General features: G+C 45.8%; 1 protein-coding gene across 11 annotated transcripts in view; it reads right to left on the bottom strand.

Annotated features, from left to right (window-relative positions):
• Positions 1-25873, bottom strand: part of TRIO (trio Rho guanine nucleotide exchange factor) — a 340046-nt gene extending 314173 nt beyond the window's left edge. For 3 of the 11 annotated variants that reach the window (XR_013445488.1, XM_078066577.1, XM_078066576.1), the window contains exon 1: positions 25156-25374. Coding sequence is in view for 7 of the 11 variants with exons in the window: in XM_078066577.1 (XP_077922703.1) it covers positions 25156-25312 (157 nt within the window). In the remaining 4 variants the exon portion in view is untranslated. Of the gene's footprint in view, positions 1-24397; positions 24421-24817; positions 24839-24922; positions 24945-25155 lie in introns of those variants that run through there. The other 8 variants (XM_078066571.1, XM_078066573.1, XM_078066575.1 and 5 more) reach the window with 7 other exon arrangements.
• Positions 25874-26281: the final 408 nt, after the last annotated feature.

Here is a 26281-nt window from a genome sequence, read left to right as displayed (position 1 = left end):
TTCTATCTGTCCTCTTCCAAGTGATAAGACAGACTTTAGAACAGCTCCTGGCTAAACCCCGCCTTTGTCTTCTGTTACCCTAAATAATTTATATTGTCTAATTTTGACCTCAGGCTTCTCGGTTTATGGTCCACATTCAAATGTTACGAAGTCTAGCTAGCCAGCATTACCTTAAATGGTGCAATCTTCGTCTTTCAAATACTGAAAACTTTAGATTGGCATTCCAATAGTTTTAGTCAAAAGTATGATTACTTAACAGTGACCAATGAGAGACTAAGCCAACGGCCTTTTCTTATAATGGCACTATATTTTTGGCAAACTATTATAAAATATTTTGTTTCTTTTACAAGGGTATAATTTGCTGTGTGTACAGTTTTTGCTGAACATAAGTCAGTTCTTTCTTTGTGGTCATACAAACTGAAGCAGTAACAAACCAGATGTTTCATTTACTTATTTTCTTCAGCAAATCAGGCTTGGTTGGTTCTGGACAGTATCTTTAATACTCCAGATTGTAAGAATTTCCAATCCTTCCCCAAAATAGCTCCATAATTTTGATTTTAGGGTAATGCTAGATACAATTTAAGAATCGGAATGCTGAAATAGGGTCAAGCTCCAAGAATTCCTCATTACCGTAAACTACTAATATTCCATCTTCATTTCATCAAATGCTGAAATTGTATGTCAAGCTGAAATAGGTATTTAAATTTTTAGTTTTTTTTAACGCAAATGGTTGTTAAGTGACAAAATATATTTCTACATATATAATATTCTCTTCCAAGAACTTCAAATCAACTTCAAGGAAAGTTTTACTTCTAGTGACTGCACGTAGGAGCTCAATAAATGCCTGCTACGTGAACGAACAAGCAGACATTAAAGACGGTGTCAAACAACGATTAAGGTAAAGGGGAGGATTTAGCAACCAGCTAAAGATCGCCAAAAGCATATCTCAAATTTTTAAATAAAACCAAAACTTTCTAACCACAGTATATACAAACTACTACACTCTGCACTGAATGTAGTTCTGTAATTTTAAAAAGTTAATAAATACTATATACATCATAAAGCTATCACAAAGAACTTTATTATCACCTCCCTTGTGTATGTCTCACATGAAACTTAAACTTCCAAGCATGTTACAACTACAGGAATCTCTGGTTTGGGTAAAATACAGAAAACACAGCCAGGAGTGTAAATGAGTTCTAGAAAACATCTCCTGAAGTCCCTAACACATGGCCTGATTTCCCATCTTCCTACCTCCTTCTCCTCTCACTCTCCCCAACTTCATCTGTTTCCCATTTAAACACCTAGAATCCTGCTCTTCTCAGCTGTTTTTTCTTTTGCCTATAAAAACTGGCTACCATTTGTTTTTAATAATACGCCCTTTCTAAAATGCTTTGTCTAATTACCAAATCACTCTACAGCTGGTGATAACACAATTGTATGATCCAAGCACTATCAACTTACAGATATTTCCAAGCTAATCCTACAATACCATTAAGTACTTACGACTTTTAATTTTCCAAAACTAGATTTGAATCTACTGATGGGCAATCCCTCTTTTAAGAACTCACTGTGAATCCAATATGAAAAATCATAATTAAGTTTAGATAACAATTTTGTTACCACCACTGCACAGAATAAACACAAACAAGTCACTGATCACATTTTATGATAGTAACTCAAGCATTCCAGTCGAATAAAATAAAGAATATCACAGACTTGATAATTATCCACAACAGAAGCCAATGTATAAATAATTTATGAAACAGGACAGCTTATTTCCTGGAAGTGAGTGGTAAAGCCAGAGCAGTACCCCAAAATTTCCACCTTTGAAACAAAATCTCTCATTTTAGTCACAATTAATACCTATAATCAAAAGGGAGATATTCAGACATACCAATTAGTGATCATCAAAAATGACATCGTCCTACAAAAGTAAAGAATATAGAAATGTGGGAACACATTAAAAATATTACTGTTGTATTGTCAAATAAAACTCTGTGAGGGAAGAACATGATGTAAAAATAAAAATGGGGACCTTCCCAACTCTAAGAGAAAAAAGAATGAAAAAAGGCAGTCTTAATCCCCATTAACAATGTAACAAAGGTGATGAACAAAAGCAGCCCAAGATGTCTTAAATTTCCCTTTAATTCTCTCCTACACAAAGAACAAGAAACTTAATCCATGCATTCACCTCAAATAACCTAATTAAAAAGTAAAAATCAAACAGTAGGAGTCAAAAGTCTCACCCTCTAAGGAGTGGCTCTGAGGACGACTGACTGCAGAGGTCACCCAGTGACCCCCAGCACTGGCTGTCAGGTCTGGTTGGTAAGGCTGGCAAGGCCTCCCTGCTCCAAGGCTCTCCCACCCCACTGGGGGCGGGGAGGCTACGGCCTGACCCAGGAGAGGAACACCAGACAGACTCAGATTTCTCAGTGACACTTCCAACAATCAATCTGCATTTAACACAGGTTATTCCAAAAATCAGGCTTAAGGGTAGATCAGTAATTAAAATGAAAAAGATGGAAATGGAGGAACGTGAACTTAACCATGTCTACTGCAAACGGTAGCATGAACTCACAAGCCCCAGCACCCACCAACAAGTCCAAAAAGCTCAATAAATCAAACTGAAGGCTAGTTCAAAGGGCAGCTTTCCAAATCTGAAGGAGGAGACAATATGCACACACAAGCACTTCCAGTGCTGGAGAACAGTCCCCGAAACAACACAAAAGCAAGTTTTTCTACTATGGGGAAACAATAAATTGGATTAACCCTCTTCAAAATCAACTACAAGGGGAAAATGAACAGACTTACACCAGGCTGTCTAAGCCACATTCTGTTGCCAAATCATTCAGATTTACTGGAGAGTCTCCTATTTTAAAAATATGATGAATAATGTATTTGTGGAGAATCTTACTTATTCGCCTATGTGGGACTTCCCTATTCAGGGGACTTCAGGGTAAACTTAAAGTGTATGTCTTGCATTAGTCTATGTTAACAGTACAGAAAACGTGGTCATGAATTAAACACATGGCACTCTTCATGGATGGTAACTAAAGCCCATGGAATCAGTGATAAAGCATTTCACTGACTCGGGATGGCATGCTGTGAATGTTTACACCTATGAACATGGCCAGTTTACACAGCTATTCAGGGTTCTTCTCACTTTTACAAACATAAGAGAGTCCTAGAAACTTCTCCAAGGATCATGCCAGACATTATTACCATTATTGAAGGCTATCTACTCTCAGATAAATGTGAAGAAGCACCTTGCAAATACCTCCACAGTTTCTCCTTTCCTGATTTGCTGTGGCTTCCCAGCATCACACTATTATCAGCTCATTCTGATATGTAGGCAAAAAGCACAATCATCAATAAAAAGAACTTACGGGAGAGAGGTAATTCATTCCCCATAAGCACAAAATGAATGTTTGGTAATTAGGTAAAGCAAGAGTACTTGTCTGACTGAAAAAAAACCTGTCTGCATTACCCTCCTTGGGCAGAAGCCTGCTGCCAATGGCTCTTCATGGCACCCACTCAACATCAAGCTGCTTCTCGAGGCCCAGGAGCTCCTTACAGGTCCACACCCGGCTTTCTCTCTCACGTGCACCCAGGCCTCACCCCGCATCTGGCCCCCAGCAGCCCCACGCTCAATAATGTCTGTGACACCAGCCAGTTCATCCAAGGCAGGTCCCTGAAATTAGCATCCTCTAGTGCTCGGATTCTTAGGCCCTGGCCAACAGCTAACCTTTGAACACATCATCTTTCCTTAAAATACCTTTTCTTTAAAGGATAGAGTTTTCTGAATCCCTTACTTTGTAGAAACATGTTGACCTATTTATGAAAAACTGGGTTGGCCTCATATTGATGTGTATAATTTTAAAAGGCCCTGTGGCCTGCTTTCAGATTGATGTAAATAAAGCCTTAAAGGGGGTGGGGGGTCCTAGAAATGGAAGTGAAGTATGGAAAAAGGAAGACCAAGGAGGACCTGAAACACTCTTAATAGGCTTATGGAAAGCTCTCCTACATTCCCAAGAGGAAATCTTACCCATGCACTTTCCCCAACGTGACCTTTCCACAATGTACTCAATGAGAAATCAACTCCTGAAAAAGAAAAACACTCAGAGGCGACTAGATCTTAAATCTCAAAGGAAACCTTGGGTGCCTGGGTGGCTCAGTCGTTAAGCGTCTGCCTTCGGCTCAGGTCATGATCCCAGAGTTCTGGGATCGAGCACGCATCGGGCTCTCTGCTCAGCGGGAAGCCTGCTTTTCCCTCTCCCACTCCCCCTGCTTGTGTTCCCTCTCTCGCTGTGTCTCTGTCAAATAAATAAATAAAATCTTTAGAAAAAAAAAATCTCAAAGGAAACCTGATAAAAGATGCCCCTTCACCCTCCACTGTGACTGGTCAAGCCCAGTAATCCTTCAGCAGATACTGATCAGGATCCGCAGGGGGCAGTCGGCCTGGAGTCAGGGATTCCACGGGAGGACAAGTCCCCGCACAAGAAGCCGAGGTCCCAAGGACTCGCTAATTATCCACGTCAACAGCACCAGGCCGACCGAGGGCAGAAGCAGGAACACGGCCTTCTCCGTTGCTGCCCGTGCCCACACTCCACCAGCACACAAGCACGCCCCAGCGGCAAGAACGTGTGGGCTCTCTTCCTCCTCCTCCTCCTCCTCCTCCTCCTCCTCCCGCAATTTGCTACTGGAGAGGATGTGACACCCTAAGAACGTCTGGGCCTCTACCCCATGTGCTGACTTAATAGTTACCACTTCACGGTAACTATTACGGATATGGGGATGCAACATTCACTTTCTCATTCATTCAGCAAACATCTAGTAAGCACCAACTGTGCTGGGCACTGGGGATACACATATGAGTTAGATTCAGCCTCGATGTAAATTACAGCTTAAAAAATAAAATCTCAAGGGGAAATTATGATGCTAGGGCCACTGTGAGTCAATGGAATTATGAGGAATACTACACCACAGTTTAGGGAAAGGGATTAAATTACCCCCAAAATAAGAACCATCAGGTTTATCTGCTAAACCAAGTTTATTAGAATCACCATAAAATGCGCATTTTCCATTAGATGAAACTGTGACAAAGGAGCAGACAAGAGAGGACGTTGTGCCTTGGGGCAAAGGAGAAAAGGGGGGCCCTCCAGGGCGGTGCTTTCCTCCCAGTTTAAGACTGTATTTAGGTGCCAGTGCATAATCCAGACTCTCCACGGGGAGCATCCCCGCTCCAGAAATCAAACTCTTCTCTGCCTGCCTCCAGCCTCCACTCTAGCAATGGCTGTGAGGGGCACTGTTTACTCTTAAGTGGTCAAAGAAGGGAAACGAGAGGAATGCACGATAAAAGGAAGAAGTTGAGAAAAAGAGGGAATGGGCACCTGGGTGGCTCAGTTGGTTAAGCGACTGCCTTCGGCTCAGGTCATGATCCTGGAGTCTCTGGATCGAGTCCCGCATCGGGCTCCCTGCTCGGCGGGGAGCCTGCTTCTCCCTCTGACCCTCGCCCCTCTCATGTGCTCTCTCTCTCTCATTCTCTCTGTCTCAAATAAATAAATAAAATCTTAAAAAAAAAAAAAAAAAAAAGAGAAAAAGAGGGATTAAAAAGAGAAAGATAAGGAGCCCACTTAGTAAAGAAAGGCATTTGTCCCTTTAACAAGTCTGGAATCAGTGCGTGTGCCCCTCGCATCCACCAACCGTCCATTCTAGCTGACTTAACTAGCTTCGGAAGCCAGAAAACCAGAGCCTCGTGGTGAGAGTTCACAATCTGAATGAGGGCATCTGACAGCTATTTATAGGGTCCAGGGGCCTTTTTGAAAAGCCCACTTCTGGGCAGGTGGGGCTGTGTTTAGGAAGGGCTGAGGCTGAAGAATGACCTCTGGGTGAGTCACTCTTAAACAGAGGAAAGTCCCTGTGAAGGGCACACAGAGACACAGAGCCTCAGAAAGAAAAGATGGATGGTCAACAAGAAGAATACAATAAAAATATAGCTCCTAGGAAGTTTAGGGGGGCACTGCTTTCATTCGTTTTTCTTGAGAATGTCCTTCCTTTACTGAGAGACAACTCACTCCACAAACACGGCACATCCAAGGACCAACTGAAAAGGGCCAATTTCTTCTCCTGCCCATGGTTTCAGGGCCTCACAAGCCCTTAGTGCATTTAATAAGCAATTCAATGGACAAAATGACAGTGACACTTTAGGGCCTGGGCCTTCGTGTGAAAAGCTGAATTTGGTTTAACCATGCAGACACTCCAATGAGGAAATGCCTCCTGCAGAGGCAACCGACAAGAGAATAATTTTAGAAGATGATTAAGAGGAAAAAGACAAACCAACACCAGTGGTTCGCTGAGAGAGACTAAACAGGATTCATTCCAACTCTAACCAAAGACAAAGAGTTGACTTCCCTACTAATGAGAAATAGGTTCATGGAAAGCTACCCATGGACTCTACAAATCCAGTCGGCTGGGAGGTCATGGTCCAAACCCTCCGAAGCAATCTCAGGAAAACAAGATCCTGGGTTTTGACACCAGGAGCCTTTCTACCCATGGGGCAAATCGTATCCTGGGCAGATTCTACTGTCAGTCTCATCTCTCCGCCATGGCAGGTGGTTTTCCAGAGCCAAATAACCTCCCCTCAAGCCACACACTTTGATAATTGGGTAATATCATCCCAAATCACTCAAGCCAGTGCCAACACACTGTGCAGCGGAAGAGTTCCCAGGAGGTCGAGCCAACCTTGATGAACTGCATGCCACGGTTATCTAAGAAAGTCAGGCTTCATCCCACATTTTTTTCCTTACTCCTGTAATGGCTCCAAGTCCTCTGATGAGATGGTTTTTCTGATGTTTTTGATATAATTACCAAGCACTTTTTTTTTTTTTTTTTTACTTTCTAGCACCGACTTGGGGGTGGTCAAAGGACTTAAGTCATCTGAATGATTCATCCTAAAGAAGGAACTGCTCCATCCAGTGGAGTTGGTTCACAAGGGGCCTACGTGTCCACTGCTGGGCGGCATCAGAAACCGCCATCAATACAAGCAGCACAGGCTGGTGAAAAAGCGCTCAGAGGAAAATTCAAAGAAGTGCCCTGTACTATTAATGTCTGGACTCAGTTTAAAACACGTATTTACACACAAGCAAGTCAGGAATTGTCTGGAAGCTGCAAAACTTACTTGTTAATTTCCTTTGCAAGTTACTACTAATGTATGGCACATGAAAAATGAGACTCATGAAAATGTATGTAGGGGCAGCCTGTTAAGACTCCTGAATAAGAACGTGAGAATAAAGAAATCTAAAAATTATGTGAACATATGTGTAACTACAAGAACCTAAAAAACGAGGTAAGTTTTACTGAATCTTTAAACTACTCTAATAGAATTATCATTCCATTAATTTGAGGTAGGTGAGGTATATATCCACCCTGGTCATTTACACGATGTAAATGATAAGCAACTGTGTGTGTGTGCGTGTGAGAGAGAGAGAGAGAGAGAGAGAGATGCCAAATGCCAGTCAAGCTGCAGTTTCCCACAAGAGACAAAGAATAATTGTCCTTAACAAGGGATACAATCTAAGAGTTGCACATCAGTCCACAGACTAAAACAGGAAAAGAGAAAAAAAATTCAAAAAAATGTCTTACAGAAAATACCCTCTATGTGATCACATCTAAAACAACTTGGAAGTGAGTATATTGTCTGAATCTACATGATCTTGTACTATTCCTTTGTAAGCAAAGCTCTGAGACCACAACTCGATTACCATCAAGCCAGGAGATAAAAATTATCCCTGACTGGTACTATCAAAATAATAAGGGAGAGTATGACATCTATAACTGGAACTGAAAAACATAGCAAATTACACATGGGTTCTAAAAGCAGAGGTAGAGAAGCCACTCCCACAACGCTTTAAATATTCTCCCCCCCTTCCATCACTGCCATTGTGTACTGCCTGTGTGACACATATTACACCCATTTTAAATCTTGGTATGAAATCTGCCATTTTTACAGGTGAAAGAACAAAGTAAGAACTGATATTTTTAAATGTTCTCAAGTGTCAGTACAAAGAATATGGGCTAGAAGAGTGTTAGATTACAAGCCATCTGTTCTGATAATTTACGATGTGATTTCTCTAATCTCCTTCAACACTATACAACATCTCTATGGCAACACAGTAACTTCAAATTTAAGTTTGGAGGGCTAATTGTGCCTTTAGTCTGTTCACATAGCAGAAAGGCAGACTGGTTGGCAAGCTCCTCAATGAACCAGGATCTTCTTCAGGAAGGATGTCTCTGTCATAAATGGGCCACACTCACTTTGTTACCTCCAGATATGTAAATAAAATGATTCTGCAAACTGCACACATCATACCTTCTACAGAACTGGCCATGGCCCCATAACCCACAACCGATATCTATGCCTTGGCATAACTCAGCTGTTCCTACACAGGCTGTACACCTGAATTACCAGCAGGACTTTTGCAAAGTACAGATTCCAGGGCCCTATTCTACAACTACTAAATCAGGGATTAGGGATTCTGTGATTCTAAAAAAACTTTCCGGGTGGGGTGCCTAGCTGGTTCAATAGGAAAAGCATTTGACTCTTGATCTTAGGGTTGTGAGTTCAAGCCCCATGCTGGGTGTGGAGATTACTATAAAAAAATAAAAAACTTTAAAAAAAACAGCTTTCCAGGCAATTCTGCTATAGTCCAGGTTGAAGAACCACAGGTGTAAATCACAAGCGTTTGCCATGCCTCTACTTGGGGTCCCTCGTGCTCTGACAGCCCAGCAACTCACACTCACAAGGAATTATCACAACCCAAAGACACCTGAACCAGAATGCAGTCTACACAAAGCGCCATGCCAACCCTGACAGCCACTGAGGCCAGAAAAGGAGGGACAAGGGCAGTTTCCCCAAAGGAGGTGATCCTTGAGTTGGGCCAGGTAAGGCAGCCAAAAAGAGGGAACACCCAACACAGAAACAGGTCCAAGAGCACGGATACAGAATGGGGGGCCAACGGGGACCAGAGAGGCTGACAGGGGCAAGACATGCCGAAGCTTCCCTTGAGGCTGGCCCAGCGAGCCTGGATGGGCTGACGGGGTCTGAAACCCAGAAACACTTGTCTGTGACTCACGCATGGCCTTGGTTCCAAAGCACCTTTCTAGACCAGGCAAAGAAAAAGAAGAGTGTAGGTCATGGAGAATTGAGAATGGTTTCTGCCCTAGTCTTTACCAAATCCTCATCTGTGACACAGGGAAAACACCACGTACGTCGATAAATGAGAGCTAATATGCTGTCTTTTTAAGAGCATCTCAGATTTCATTTTCACCTTGAGAGCAATTCCAATTAGATAGACTTGAGCTAGTTGATCACCTCTTATAATTTTAATTTCTGTATTATTCCCCGGCACATTTTTAAAAGAGGCCAAAAAAGAAAATCTGCCTAATCATCTTGCCTCTTTAGAATATAAACTCCCACTGGCCAGAATATTATTTTTGTCTTCTCCAGCTGTATGGCACCTGGCATGTTGATGCTGCTCAAAGGATAAACAGCTCACTCATTACACAGTGCCATGTATATTGAATAATGCCCATAAAGTCCTTTGAAGATGAAAGCCACTTCAAGTGCTAAGTAATTCTGAGCTAGGCATTTGAGACTGGGAAACAAAGATGACAGACCAAACACCATAAAAAGGTCACCGCCCAGCAGGAAGGCTCTTGTTCTGCCAGACCTCTGGTCCCTTTGCAGGCATGCCACACAGCAGACCAAACCCCAACCTGCTTTACATGTTTTTAATGTATATAATCAGGAGAAAAGAACAGAAGTCTTCAGTGGTTCAAGGGTAGAAGGCTACTTTCTAATTTTTTTTTGGTACATTTCGAACAGTGACAACAAATGAGCCCTCTTAAAAGTCTTCAGTGGTTTGACCATCCGGATCCTCAAGTAATTTCAAAGCCCCACAAATTCTTCTTTCTGAGAAGTCTCCTTTTAAGTGAAGCTAAAATACTCTGCATGAAGTGTCAACTCAGTTCTAAAACAGGCACAATGGAAACTGCAGCAGAGCATATGTGATTTTATGCAAATTCATAGTTTCTGTCTTAGAGTCTAACACGTATCCATGCCTCAGTTGTGCATGCGAGTGAGCAGAGCCGATGCCGATGCCCACGAATACAGAACTCAGACTAGCAAGAGCACCCCGGCTGCAAGTTTTAATGTTAAAATCATTTTCAGTAGGAGCCCAGGAGAACACTGCCTCTCCCTTCAACTTCCCCAGGATGTTCATTAGAAAGACTAAAGTACCCCCAGCTTGAACCATGTCAGGAGTGCCCTTTGCTATCCCAAAATACACCATCCATGGGGAAGCAAAAGGTGCCCTTTCCTTTCTGACTGAAACTCCCTAAAACTTTCACCATGATAGTTCATCCAAAATTTCCTAAGAAATTACCAAATATACCATCAAATCATGACGGAAGTCCAATCATATCTTACCCATAAGGCTCTCTTTCAAAAGTGATTTCCTTGTTTTCCCTCCTTAAAACCAAACCAAACCAAACAAACAGGAAGTAGAAAGCTCCCTAATGGTGCCAAAGAACTCAAGGTGATATGCACAGCACAGCAGGAGAAAACATTAGCAGGCTAACCCTGTGTTCACCCAGGTACCCACTTTGGAAAAAACGTCACTATGCACTTGGCATCCTCCCGTCTGTCCCTAAGAGTAAGTTAAAAGGTATCAAATAGATGTCACTATCTACCTTGCAAGGGGCTAGGAAAATTAAATAGCTTGTGTATAGTAAGCATCCCAAAAATAAAGCTGTTTAAGAATATGAAATGTGGAGGCGCCTGGATGGCTCAGTCAGTGAGGCATCTGCCTTCCGCGCAGGTCATGATCTCAGGGTCCTGGGATTGAGCCCCATATCAGGCTCCCTGCTCAGCAGGGGAGTTTGCTTCTTCACCTCTGTCCCCGACTCATGCATGTGCTCTCTAATAAATAGATAAAATCTTAAAAAAAAAAAAAAAAAAAAAAGAATATGAAATGTGTTACCAACTTAGCCATGACTTTTTCTTTTTTTATTGATATATAACTTACATACTACAAAATTCACCCTTTTAACCCTTTTAAAGTATACCAGTCAGTGGTTTTTAGTATATTCGCAATGTTGTACAACTATCACCACGACCTAATTCCAGAACACCCTCATCACCCTAGGACTTTCCCCAGCATGCCTGACCCATTAGCAGTCATTCCCACTCTCCCTAGGCATGACCTTTTATTCTCCAAATTTTCTGATTATCAAAAGCCTCTCCTTAAAATAGTAATAAGCAAATTATGATTCTTCTTTCTTGCTAAAATGTCTAGTTGTAGGACTTCCAGAAGTACAGAGGCCAAATTTTCCAGAACATGATCAAACAAACATGAGGACATTTATAGGAAATACAGAACATAATATATGAAATCAAGACCATCTCCCAAAATCAAGGGCATTTTGTCATCATTTAATGGAGAAAAACACTGAAGAGCAATTCCTCTGCCTGGAACCTAAGATGTGCACCCACTGTTCCGTGATTCTAGAACTGACTACTCACAGACCTGCTTCCTGGAAACCCACACTAAGGCAGAAAGTACGTAGACATGTTAAATTTATTGCAGGTGGTTTCTGGGAAGAAACATTTAGTCACTGAAGGGCAGCAAGCAACAGTCTCCCAAGTCATGACTCATGACTTACTCCAACATGGGAACCCTGCTTCTTCCCCTTCTCACTGAATGTGCTGGATTCCAAGGAAAAGATCCCACCTATCCCTCTCCTCCTCACGTTCCTACGCACGCCATCTCTTACAGCTCAGCATCCATTCTTTACATCTCAATGCTTTCCTTTCTCTTCCTCTGTTCCGGCAATTAGTACATTGCGATGAAGACGATAAACTGTCTTTCCCACAACAGGTGTCATCTTCAGAAACTGTGCTTATCAGAAATTAATCTCCCTTTCTTTTTTGGCAACTCCTTATTTTTCAATTTTGTGCTTCACCATCACCAGAAAGTGAGCTGTTGATGGAGTCTGGCAGCTCTTAAACATGCCTCTGGGGGGTTCCAGCGCGTGACTTCATCTGTTTTCTTTGGATGATTAACTGACAAAGCTCTGAGCTGCAAAGCTGACCACTAACTGCCGATTTGAACAGTTTAAACTTGAAGATGGAGGTTCACTTATCGCAGTGCTGTGGCTGTGGACTGGAACTGAAGGCATGAGTATAAATTCATGGTTTTTATTTTAGACAGGTGCAGAAAGAGAGTGACACGTGTGCATATGTGACATATTATATGCGTGTGTGCACATATACACATGTGCGTAGACACACGCCCTTCCTAGCTCTGTCCACCGAAAGGTTCTAGAAGCAATGAAACCCCTGTAGTAATGAACAAACTGAAGCCCAGACTGTTTCTAAACACCATTTTTCTGCTAAAATGAGAAATGGCTGGTCGCACGACTGCAGTAAGAAAAGTACAACATAAGCCTGGAATATCTTATTGTGTCGGAAAATAACAAAATGCTCAGAAAATGACAGGGACAAGTCACAAAAGATAAAGGAGCCAGTCTGAAAGGACTCCCACTGGCCAAATCTTGGAAAATTTGAGCATCGAACGAAATAATGACAGCGAAGGATTATAACCCATGGGATAAAACAGAAATCCATGAGGACATATTTACATAAATAAATAAGTAGGGCAGAAGGAAAATCTCTTCCTTACGGTAGAAAGCCAGGGACACACAGAAGGAATAATGAAGTTAGAAAAATCACCATTTCACAACCAACACTATAATCATTGATTCCAGCAAAAATATCAACAGATGCTACAACTAGCAAATGAAAGTCAGAAAAGGAACAGGATTTTACATGGTCTCAAATTATCTCCCCACAAAACATAAATTATAAGGAAAAACTCAGTGGAGAAACCTGGTAGTCACCACCTGAACCAAATGACCCACATGGGACCACCGACAGCTGCGTCCCTGGCAGGGTGCTCTGGGACCTTCTGCCAGAAATGCACGACTTGGATCTCGTCAGGAGGAACCCTACAACCCACACTGAGGGATGGCCACCTGAAGAACTGACTGGAATCTGCAAAACACCAAGGTAACGAGAGAGACTGGGGGAATGTTCCAAATTAAAGAAAACCTACGAGACACAACAACTAAACGCAGTCTGTGGTCCTGGATGGAATGCCAGACCATCAGTTTTCTTTTAACTGCCAAAAAGGACATTTCTGGAACAATTGGTAAAATTTTACTGAAGTCAGTAGATTTACATAATACTACTGTATCCACCATAATTTCCTGATTTGGATCATCATGTAGGGAAAACCCGTCACCACTCTTAGAAAATACATAGCAAACCACATGTAGAGGTAAAGGCATGATCCCCTCTGCAACTTACTCTCAACTGCTTCAGAAACAAAATACTATGTAAATTTTATATGCATATAAAACGCACACACACACATACAGGGAGAGAGGAGAGCAGGGAAGACGTGCACACACATGCATGTGTGGGGAAACAGTAACAGCTGGGGGATCTGAGTCTGAATTCTTGTTCTGTGAACAGGAATTCAAAAATGAAACAGACTTACCTGCCCCCCCCCACAAATAAACCCAACAAACTTTAAATGTAATCAACTATGAAGACAGGAACCAACTACATAGCCAAAAATAATACAGTGAAATCTCAATTTAAGTTGATAATGGATTCGAGCTTGGTACCTCCTTCGTTGGTTTAAAAATCAAAGATAAACTATAACAACATGTCAAGAGTAACCCATAATCTCACAGTAAACAGCAAACCAATCCTATTTTTTAACTCTAGAAATTTTTAAAAACAACAATTAAAGAGGGGCGCCTGGGGGACTCAGTCCGTTAAGCGTCTGACTTGGCTCAGGTCATGTTCTCAGGGTGCTGGGATGGAGTCCTGGCGGGGCTCCCTGCTCAGTGGGGAGCCTGCTTCTCCCTCTCCCTCTGCCTCTCCCCCTGCTCAGGGGCATGCTCTCTCTCTCAAATATCAACTAATCTTTCTTTTTTTAAAGATTTTTATTTATTTGACAGAGAGAGACACAGCGAGAGAGGGAACACAAGCAGGGGGAGTGGGAGAGGGAGAAGCAGGCTTCCCGCCAAGCAGGGAGTCCGATGCGGGGCTCGATCCCAGGACCCTGGGACCATGACCTGAGCCCAGGCGCCCCTCAAATCATCTTTTTAAAAAAACAAGAATTTGGGGCACCTGGGGGTGGCTCAGTCCATTAGGCGTCTGCCTTCGCCTCAGATCATGATCCTGGGGTCCTAGGATGGAGTCCCAAGTGGGGCTCCCTGCTCAGCGGGGAGTCTGCTTCTCTCTCCCCCTCTGCCCCTCCTCTGGCTGGTGCTCGCGCACGTGCGCTTCGCTCACTCACTCTCTCAAATTGAGCAGGGAGCCCGATGCAGAACCTGATCCCAGGACCCTGGAATCAAGACCCGAGCCTAAGCCTCAACCAACTGAGCCACCCAGGTGCCCCCAAATAAATAAAATCTTAAAAAAAAAAAAAAGAATTAAAAATGAAAAAACTTGAAACTTTTAGAAACTCTTTAGGCAAACCAGAAGGAAATAAAAACTGTAGATTTTTAGAGTGCAACACACCTTCTGGTTATATAATGTCTACACTCAAGACACCAGCATTTCAATCATCGCCTGACTGAACTATTAAAAATCAAAGGGAGATATGGAGTTACTGAGACACACACAAAACAGAACACATTCCCAGTGTGGAAATGATGCTGGGAGTTCCCTGTGGGGATAAACCTGACCAAGCATCCCATCCTATCAGGCTACAATGGTGAGGGGGCAGATGAGGTGTAATAGACAGAAATGCACCCCACAGATAGAAGAATCTAAAACACACACCTGAGTTACCTTGTTAAAAGAGAACGGTGGAAAATAATCCTATTCCCCAGGACCACAACGCATCATCATCTACGTGCACATTTCCATGAATAACAGCAAAGAAATGAGAGGCTGCACCAAAATAGCTATACAGAGAGAACGCAGGAGTCACCACACCCGCCTTATAAAACTGTCCCCAAAAGAGCAGCTGAGCAGCTCTGGCCGCTCCCCACTTCCCCATCCCAGGAAGCCCCAGTAATCTTTATAACGTGCCAGACACAGCAACCGGCTGACAAACTTCCCTCCCTGGCCAGCCTCCCCGCGCCCCTCCCACAATTCCCTCTGCCAACCCTGACAGCCCCAGAGATTTCCCACCCAGCCCTTCAGTCCAAGTCCACAACAACCAGGGAAACAGAGGACCAGCATTTCCACCAGGATTCCTCCCAAGACTGAGACAGGTGAGAGCCAGGAAACCTCACACAGCCAACACGCCTCAGATGAAGTGCTAGGTTACTACGATTATTTATGTAAAAAGGAACATCACTTGTAATTAGGTGAGAAGAGGAACGGCACAGAAACTAAATTATAGGGCCCCGACCAACATGAAAAAAAAAAAAAAAAAGGCCGACTATATCCTGGAGTCTTTCTCTCAACTTTGCTTGCTGTGTGACTTGTAAATTACAGCTTCGGTCATCAACACACAAGGATATACATACTCAATTTTAAAGATTTGAAAATTACAACACAGGATCCTATGGGAAGTTGTACAGAGTGAGGGTCCTTTCTCCCCTCTCCCTCCTTTAGGGAGGGCAAGGGCATGCGGGGGCTTTGTGGTCTGGCAGCCCGGGCGTAAATTCCAGCTCAGGCCCTTAGAAGCAGCACAAACTGGGGCAGGTCATTCAACCTCACCAGAGGCTGAGATCCTTACCCCAACACAGAAGCATCCACCTGCTGGAAGTGGGGACTTGGGAGGCGGGGGCAGGAGGATGTGATTTTAAACAAGCAAACGTATATAAAACCCCCTGCACAGTCTCTAGAATCAGACACTCAGATGGCGGTCAGTGCAGCTAGTGGTAGAGAGAACAGTCAGCAGAAAGACTTGACCAGGTTTTCCTGAAGGACAGGATTGGCATTAACGGTATTTGAAGGAAAAAAATAAACATGGTATTTTAAATATCATCCCCTGACCTTACAAGCAAGTTATTGCTTTCTGGATGCACTTATTTTACTCTCTTATGAAGCCTAATTCCAAAGGTGCTATCTGACCCCTGACGACCGGGGGTCCTGGCCCCTCACACCAGTCAGGAAGCGGCTGCTAAAGACTCACATTACAGAGAGAGCAAGGAGAGCCCGCAAGAGGCAGGGGACCACTTCAAGTCTGCCATCTTCCTAGTTTTCAAAAAATGGCCCCATATCCACAAGGAAGTTGTCACAGGAAGTCTACAGTGATCCCGCCTCAACCCTGCATAGGTTTTACAATCAAAGGGTCCCAGCAATTTGGTTCTGGAGGCACGAGCCGTCGCGCATACGGGCTGATCCCTTCTGGGAGTTCAAGGTGCAGCCAGGAGAAAGGAGAGAAATGCCTAACAGTTAACCCTGCAAAATCTGTGTCTCGAGGACTGCAGTTAAATATTGGGAAAGAAACAAGTACACAGGCCAGCTAACAAAATGCTGAAACTTAATGCCTCTGCCATGAAGCCTCTCCCGTGAGGAGCTGCCCTCACCCGGACAACCTGTCAGGGGACACGTGAACTCAACTGTCACATGAAGAAAATGTATGGCGTGGAAGCCATCAAATTAGCATTGGTTCTCAAGGCTCCTGAACCCAAGATAAATTAGGACAAGTGCAACAAAATTTAGATGGAGGTGAAGTAACTCTAAACTAAACGTGTGAAATGTATTCTGCCTCTGTGCAATCTGGCTTCTCAGTTCGTACGGTCCCCATCATGCCAACTACCATCACCGCCGTACTGAAAAGAGCAGCGAGCACTGGAAATAATTTCTCAACATCAAAGGGGGGTAAAAAAGCTACCTACAAACAAGAAACATCTGTATGTTTAATACTTGGCTAATGAGAAATTTATTCCGGTTATTTGGATGCCAAAATATTAAATAATTTAAACTTCAGAGATTTCACTACGTGACACTAGTTAGAAATATTTATAACAACATTCTAGTCAATGTATTTTTTTCCCAATATCTGTGTGTGCCTTCAGAATAAATAGAAGAACTGTCCTTTGGGGCCCTTACTAAACTAATAAAGTTATCCAAAAACTAATAAAATGTACATGTTATTCCTGCAGATCCTAGCACATCTGTCATGCAGAACAAGGACTGAGTAAAAGCAAACGCAAGTATAAAAACGTAAAGCTTTACGAATCCCAGTGAGCCAGGAGTACCCTCCCACAGGCCTGCAGAGGTGGTGTTTTAAGTTCAAGAATAGTTTTATTTTGTGGTTATGAATCTTAAATGTGGGGACTAACACTTTATAAATTCCTTCATTAACCATCAATACCGTAAAATCGGTAGCTGCGAAGTCAATTACATACAGGAAGGCCCAAGAACAGAAGGCAAATGACCTCACGAAGATACAAATGCAGGAATACCACCGTCTCCCCCCAAATGAAACTTATCCCTAGGAATTCCTTCTTCAGCACCCAGTATAGACCATCCTGCATGTACTACTCTTCAATTTGGACAGCGACAAAAACTCACCAGAGTGGGAAAATTTGAAGAAAAATGGTGACTGTTCATATCTAAAGATAGGGCTTCCTTAAGTCAGCAGACTTTGACTTCCATGCCATATGGATTCCTCAAGTTAACACTTCTTACAGAACCCAAGGAAAGGATCTTTATTTCCCCATAACTATCTTTGAAGTTACCCTAGAAATTACAGGAAGTTTGGTTCCACCCGTTGGCAGTCAGAGTGACTATTGTTATCTTTCAAATCAACAGAAAATCTTTCCAAAATAACTCAGTTTTGTTCTAGTTTACCTAAAGAAATAACTTATATTGGATATTGGTTTTGTTTTAAAACTATTTACATATCCTTGATTACTAGTGGAGCTGATATTTATTTGTTGTACTTCTTTGAATTATCTGTTTGCCTGTTTTCCTTATGGATTGTCTTACTGATTTGAGGAAGCCCTTTTTTTCTTGCACGTATAAAATTCTTTGATTTATAACAAATGGTTACTCTCAGTTTGCTATTAGCCCTTTTTTTTTTTAATGGTATGTTTTAAATTAACACACAATAAAACTGATGGGGGGGTGATGTTCTATGAAGTTTAAGACATAGAAGCATCAAAGCCAAAATACAAAACAGTTCCATCATCCCCCAAAATGCCCCTCATACTGACCCTCTGTAGTCATGCCCTCTCGAACCCTAATTCCTGGCAACCAATCTATCTGTTCTCTGTCACTGTTCCTTTTGAGAATGGAATCAGTGTGTAGCCTTTTGAGACTGGCTTCCTTTACTCAGCATTAACTGAATGGATGCACCAGTTTATCTGTTCACACCTACATTGTTTTAATGCTAAACAGCCACATCAGACCGCAGAGGCCCTCCAGCCCTCCCAAGCAGCAGGACAAGAACAGAGCAGCAGGGGCGCCTGGGGGGCTCAGCCTTTAAGCGTCTGCCTTCGGCTCAGGTCCTGATCCCAGGATCCTGGGATCAAGCCCCAAATCGGGCTCCCTGCTCAGCGGGGAGCCTGCCTCTCCCTCTGCCGCTCCCCCTGCTTGTGTTCCTGTTCTCACTATCTCTCTCTCTGTGAAAATAAATAAATAAATAAATAAATAAACAAACAAACAAACAAACAAACAAACAAACGAACAGAGCAGCATACCATGTACTTCTTTTCTGGAACTGCAGGGAAAGAGGGGAGGGTTCACAAAACTGGCAGGATCCTACAGAAACCCCTCCTAAAGAAAAACCAAGTACAATTCATCACTGTCCATGACAGGACTACAGACTGTTAAGAAAATAAGCCTGATTAACTCACATGAACACCACTAACCCAAAGTACCCTAGACCTAGAATCTATTCTTCACTTCGACTAACATCTTCATTAAAGCTTTCTCTGTCAGCCTAACCACTAAAAGGTACTAATTTATGACAAAGCCCAAACAGAGTAATGCTTACAAAATACAAGATTTGCTCTACAGATTTCTCCACATTCCTCACCAACCAGACAAGAGTAGACATGTGGCTAATTAAAATAGTCAGTAATCTAAAAGGCAAGTATATTTATCACCAAAACGAAGTTCTTTATTTCCACAGTACATCTGGCATTAGACCAAATATTAGAGAGTCACACTGACAAAACCCCAGAAGCTATACCCTTTCTCCAGCTTAACAATCCATGCCTCATGCTTGGGAAGTCTGCACACACTTGCTCTCCTGCCCTGGTCATACAGCCTTTCCCAGAGGGCAGGTGGTTAATAATTTGGGTTTTGAGGGGCTTCCTTATATGGAGAGGAACAAAAAAGAGGAAATTAAGGTAACAACTGGTCACTAAGCAAATTAAATGTCCCCACGAGTGAATGAGAAGTGAAAATGAGTACTTACTCACTTGCCAACCACTGAACAGGAGAGCAAGAATTTCCCATAAACAAGAATGTCTGCAGGTAAGGCTCAATAATGTCAAAAAGTTGGGAGACGATACTGGAAATTCTAGCCAGATACCTCCTTTTTCTCTTCATAAACTGGCAGGGATGGAGTGAAATCGGGGCCTTGCAGGGGCTGGAAACTGTGGCGAGTGAGGAAGCAAAGGTCCCAAGAGGAAAGGCCTCCACCATGGGCACAGGAGGCCCAGACACGGTGGGGAGAGGGCAGATGGGAAGGCAGCAGCAAACCAATGCCTTGCAGGGCCTTGTCCCAATCTCTACCTTCTTTTCTCCTTTTTGGTCCTTTCCCCTCAGTTAAGAGGTACTGCGATAGGAATCCCCAGAGTGGCTCCAGCTGAAGAACACACCAGCCAGAATTCCTAAATGCCAGGGTCACTGAGCAGACTCCCCATCCATGCTCATTCCCTTGCACACTGCTCTGCTAAACAGCTCATCAGCAGAATCTGCCTCAGGACGAGAGAATACTCCGTCTCACTATCTAATCTCTCCTACCCCTCTCTCCAACTGTGGGCCCACCCGGATCACTGCCTGCAATCAGCTTCAACAGGACTGAGAAGCAAGGAGAAGATATAAAAGACCGCATTCTTCATCCACAAGGCAACTAACACAGTCACCCCTGGCAGTTCACCCAAGTCCACTCAGCTGAACACTTGGGAAAGGAAGAAAGAGAAGGAACAGCAGAACGAGCCACCACCTTCCCCCAGAACGCACTGGGATTCTCCCTCAAATCCACTTCTTCACTGACCACGGAGGAGCTACTGTTCCTACCCAGCGGTACTAAAATCTGTGAAGACAATGCACTTAAGGAAATAAAAACCAATTCATTATAAAATTGAGGAGGAATGAAGGCGGTTGTTAAGACTGCTTTTTATAGTTAAACACAATTCATCCCTATCAACAGAAGTGATTTTTACTAGGCAGTAAAGTGTGGCTATTGATTAAGAATTTGACTTTTCTCTGGAATTCTGCCAAGGATATGAGATAAAATTTTATTTTCTCAGTAGAGGAATCAAGTAAATAAACTTAAAATAAGTATCAGATACAGATGATTTACATTATGGCAGCTTCAAATACATCTTGCACTTTCAGTTAGAAACAAACCCCAAATTTATCATAACATTTAAAAGGTCTAGAAAGACCATCCTAATCACTTATTTTTAGTATGCATTTGAGGAATATATTTAAACCACAGGCTTCATTCTGAACAGAACCACCTGTGTCACTTATATCTTGGTGAATCATTTAAATCATTAAATGGCTTCATTTAAATCTTCATTTGAATCTTGGGACAGTTAAACTGCAAAGGGAAAAATACAATATCCCGTGTCAATAAGTCAATTTACAAGGTCTCAATGAAAAGTTTCTTTGAATGACTGTTTTACTGCTCTTTGATTTCTTGAAAGTCACAGGATTATTTTTAACTATCTCTCTACTTTCTTCTAAAACTGAGCCTCACTGCCACAGAAAAAGGAGAAACTGACATTCACTCTCAAATTACATTTTATTCAACTCCCTTTTTCAAAATATTGAGGGTAACAAGAAATTTGTAAAACAATAATTATTGGTGCTCATAAAGAGCAAAGCTGCCAGACTTCTAAATATATGCAGATGTAGCATGGCAAACTTGCAGGCCAGCTTAAGGCCTCCACTTATGTAGTATTAGAAGCATAAATATAAAGAAAAGCTTCATATCAAAACACAGAAATATGAAATCATATCAAAACACAGAAAGACATGCATGCTGCTCTGTCGCTCAGTAACAGACTCAATTCTCTTCATATATTCCACTGGAAAGAAAGGCTGTAGCCAGGAGTCCAGAATAAGATCTAATAATGAAAGAAACCCAACACGATGGGCCGTGACGCTTCAGAATAACCACAAACCTTTATTCTCTGCACATTCATCTAATGCCAACCTAAAACATGCCAGGCAGGTTAAAAATAATGCATTTATGTAAGCACCCCCCCACACACACACACACTTGCAAGGTTAAATAGAGAGCTCTGAAAGAATGATTTATTGCCACAAGAACAGAGCCCCAAAATAGATTGGCAATAAAAGTGATTGGTCCCAGTAGGGTTGAGAACTAATGTAAGCAAAGTCCTGGCCATTAGAGGCCTCCAGGAAGAGTTGGGGGGGCGGGGGGAGACAGAGTGGGGGAGACAGGACTTCCCGGCCCTGACCCCACCTCTACCAGAGTTCCACTCTGAGCAAGGCACTCAATCGCCTTAGAAGCCTGATTCCTTTTCTGGGAAAAAAAAAGAAAAAAAAAACACCTGAACTAACTCATATCTGTGATTTCCCCCCCCCCTTTTTTTTTCCTTTTAAAATCTGCTTTATCTTTTCTGGAGCTGAGGTCTGTGCAAAGGAGAAAAATGAAGTTTGAAATACACAAATACGCAGAAAATCTCGGCTGCCCTTTAACACACCATCACCACCTACTTCTGCTCAATCCAATTTGACACTAATTGACCCGCCTGCTGGTGCCAGGTTTATAATAAGGAGAATCAGGACTGTCAGAATGGATAGGTAGTTTCCATGCCAAGGACCTGAGTGGGGAATGGAATAACAACATACAAGGTAAGACCTTGAGCGAGGTGGACTCTGGGTGCCACCAAGCTAAGGCAAAGGGCAATCACTGCTCTGGAGCCATGAATTACCCAAAGAAAAGTGGAGAATAACCATTAAGTGCTGGGGGCTTAGCAGGAACCACAGAATCTGAGAGAGGGAAACAGCCCCTGAGCCATTCCCCCCCACGCCTCTCCAAATGCAAAAGTCCTAACCTCAGCACCCAACTCAACTCTGGCAGGTGGCAGCGGCCCTACTTGACACTTCAGTAATGGAAAAATCACATGGCAACCCATTCTATTCCTGAACTGCTCTAATTGTTTAAAAAGTTCTATTAAGCTGAAGTCTTTCTCCTTCTTTCATCCTACCATGGGTACCAGTTTTCAATCCATGACTACAAAGTTAAAATTTAATGCAGGACTGGGAAGGAATAAAAAGAACGAAAGAAAATAAGGTAGCCAAGCAAACAGTTCCAAGGCTGACAAAAGAAAGGCAACCAACAGAAATGCTTTGTCTAAGACACGTTGGCAATGTTGTGCCAGGCTCTTTCTGGAAAAATGTTCACACCCTAATTTGTCCACTGCAGTCAATGAGAACCATTTTTCTGTGTTTCTACACCTTAGAAAAGAATGTCAGATTTTACTGATGGGCTTGGCCTCTCCATTCAGCCATCCATATTCAATCAAAGTCGCGGAGGAGGCTCCCCTGCCTGAGCCACTCTACCAGGTGAGGTCCCTTCCCACATTCCTCCTGCTTCATCTGTCCTGACTGTACAAACGCCCACCCCACCCCCACAAATCCAACTGAATGGTCCCTCTCTACCCTCTGCTAGACATCACTGTCCTAGATGCTGCAGCCAAGATCTAGGTCAGGGATTCAGAGCTGCCCAAAGGAGGGAAAAACACTTTAAAAAGATGTTCCAGACTACCCCTGGGATGGGACAGTGCAATTGCTGCTACTTAAAATCCACTCTGGCTCCTGATTCCAAATGAAAGAACTAAAAGCATGGTTTGTCACATCATTTTGGAGGGTGGAAGAAAGGAGCAAACCAGTGAGAGCACTGCCTGCTTTTGCCCAAAACTGAGCATGAACAAGAGCCAGGGCATGGAAGCAAGCACCGGCATCGGCATTAGGCACGGCCACCACCAGACTTAGCTCCTCAGATAAATCCTGGGAAGAGCTACACTGACAGGGAGCCAGTTTTCTGCAGGCATCCAGTCCAACCTGATGTGTTTTGGGCTCTTCTGAGCAAAAGAAGTAATTTCTCGACTGTGCATAATAAAGATGTAAGAAAGTCTGGTCTCACAAGCACCAAAAATTCCATCTCCAGGGCACAGGAGCCTTTCTAACAGAGAGAAGCCGAATTCTGCACAGAATCTATTATTCTGTGACAGGTGGTAGAGACAGAGAAAAGACAGGCTAGACTTTAGCTTCAGGGCATGAAGGGAAGACGTCCCAGTTCTGCTATTAAGAGGTAAGATGAGGCTGCTCTATCGGGCTAGCTGCACACATCCCCCCAAAAAAGGCTTTCATTTGAAGGAGATGATGTTTTCCTAAACCGTTGCTTTCTGCGAGGACCTCACGCGGAGAGGGGGCACTAGGAAGTGTATTAACCCCAAGCTGACACAGTAGAGTCGGCGTATGTCACTCCTAGCCACATCCAATCTGTTAAAATGACTCAAAAATAACCCCGCTTGCAAAGATGAAGAAAGCGAGGGGAAGACAGTACTAAACCAGGTACCTACTGACACTGCTAACTTCTGCCATCGCCCTCCCGCAGCCAACTGCTCCTTGTGACCCGGATTCCCGGATTTGAAAGGGGCCACGAAGAAACGTGAGCCGCCGGCCCCCGGCGCGCGCCCCATCACAGGCCGTTCCCCCGACGTCCCAGCCCCACCGTCCTCCCCGGGGCTGCCACCAGCACTCAGCACACGCCCTCCGCTCAACCGCCCCGGCCCGGCCGCGGACCTGGCCTGCCCTCCTCGGCTCTCCAGCGCCGAGTCTGCATCCTCCCCGCCCCGCGCTGGCCCGCTCGGCATGCGCTCCGGGCTGCGGGCCCCCCGAAGCCGCCGAAGCCGCCGCCGCCGCCGCCGCCGCCGCCGCCGCCGCCTGCTCCTCCGCCGACGCCCGGGCGCGCTAGCAGACCGGACTAGGCGGGGGGAGAGGAGGGGCGCGGGGGCGCGGGGGCGCGGGCTCGACTCACGCGGGATCTGGGCCCGGGCGGTAGGTGCCGCCACGGGGGTCCCGGGGACGCCCCGTCACGCCCCCCACGCCTTCTCCCCGCGGGCTGGCCGCCAAGCTCACCTCTCCCGCGGGCACCCCTCCTCGCCAGAGAGACACCGGGCCACCTGGCACGGCCTCCACCTCCAAGCCACCCAGGCAGTGCCCCGCGAGCGCTCGCCGCGCGCCGTCCTCCTGGGCCACCGCGTTCGCAGATGTCCCACCCGGGCCGCCCCCGGAGACAATGGCTCACCAGCCCCCCGGCCGGCCGCGCTTCACCTCCCCCCTCCCTGGGCAGCGGGTGCCATGGCTGCCCCGTTTCACAGAAGCGTAGACAGAGGCCGGGGACGTGACAGGCTAGAGAACCGAGCAAAGATACCCGGCTGCTAATGGGGTCGAGGAGGGGCCAGGCACAAATCGGCCACTGAGACCAACCCAGATGAGAGCCGCTTTCCCGGGTCCAGCCCCGCCACTCCCGTCCGGGCCAGGGGCCTCCGCCCTCACCGTCCCCGCAGCCGATTCTTCGGCTCTCCCGCGAAAGAGACAAAGAGCCGGCGCCCCAACCCGTAGAGCGGTGGCCGCCGGGGACGGGTGACGGTTAGATTTTACCCTGGAACGAGGGGCGGGCGCAGGGAAGGGCGAGTCCACGGCGTCCGGGCCGAGCCACGGCCCGCGGGACACGCGGGTGTAGGTCCGGGAGACCCGGCGTGGGGGTGCAGTAGCCCGGGCCAGAGCGCGCCGGGCCCGAAGGACTGGCGGGCACCGGGCGCGCCGGGACTCCCGGACCGCGCCTCCACGGCGGGCTTGGCCGAGAGCGCGGGCAGCGCCGCAGTTGCACTCACCGGATCGGAAGAAGGCCGCGATGTCGGCCAGGTCCTTGGCAGCCTCCTCGGCCCCCTCGCCCGCGCCGCCCCCGCAGCCCGAGCCCGCCGCGCTGGTCGTGGCGGCGGGGCCGGAGGACGCGGCGGGGGCGGCGGCGCCGCCGCTGCTGCCGCTCATGGCTGCGGCGGCGCCCGCGGCCGCGCCCGGCTCGGGCCCCGCACCCTTAGCGCCGCGTGCCGCCCGCTCCGCGCCGGGCCTGGCGGCGCCGAGCACCCAGCTGCCCGCGCCCGACGCGCGGACGCAGAGCCCCGGGGCGGCAGCGGGCGGCGGCGGCGGCGGCTCGGCCAGGGGAGCGCGCCCACATAGACGAGGACTCCGCCCGGTAGCCGCGAGCGGGCCGCGGGGCGGGGACGCGGAGCCACGGCCTCGGCGGCGCCGGCCGGAGCGCGGGCAGCAGCGCGCGCCGCGCGGGACACGCAGTCGCAAGGGCGGGGGCCCGTGGCCGGCAGGAGCTCCGGGATCACGGGCGCCGGCGGGAGCCGCGAGCCTCCATCTTGATTTCAAATGGGGAAGGAAGGAGGGGGAGGGGGAAATCACGGCCGAGGGAACCCGGGTGAAAGGAAAAGGGAGAGCAGGGAAAGGAGAGGAAGGAAAAAAAAAGAGGGGCTTCGGGAATTTCCGGCGCACATCGTCAGGGGCCCGAGCGTGTGCTCGGCGGGTGGGCGGGGCTTGGCGGGAGGGGCGGGGCCTCGCCCGACGGCCGGACGCGCTGAGAGCCGGTGGGCGGCGGCGTGAAGGCACAGCTGCGCTCCCTGTGCTCCGCAGGGGCAGTTCTAACCTGGGAGGAGCAGGAACGCTCACACCAGCTGGGGCGGACCTTTCCTGCCGCAAGCACCGTCCTCCGAGCGCTCGAGCTCTTTATTACCGATCTCGCCCGCAGAAACGGGTGACTTGGGCACGGGGCTCGCACTGGCACGTAGAGCGGGCTCCAGAATAGTTGTTGAATGAACAGAGAGCTCATGGAAACAGTCCCAGAGGCGAGTGGGGCAAGCCTCTGAACTCCTGGGGGCACAAGTCTTCTCGTCTGTAAAATGAGATTCCTGACTCACAGCTCCTCTTGTCCTTAATCCACCAAAACGTTGAGAA

This window comes from Halichoerus grypus, chromosome 2, assembly GCF_964656455.1.
Source record: "Halichoerus grypus chromosome 2, mHalGry1.hap1.1, whole genome shotgun sequence".
In the NCBI taxonomy this organism is placed as follows: Eukaryota; Metazoa; Chordata; class Mammalia; order Carnivora; family Phocidae; genus Halichoerus; species Halichoerus grypus.
The sequence above is the reverse complement of the archived record's forward strand: the minus strand, read 5'-3'. Positions and strand labels throughout refer to the sequence as shown.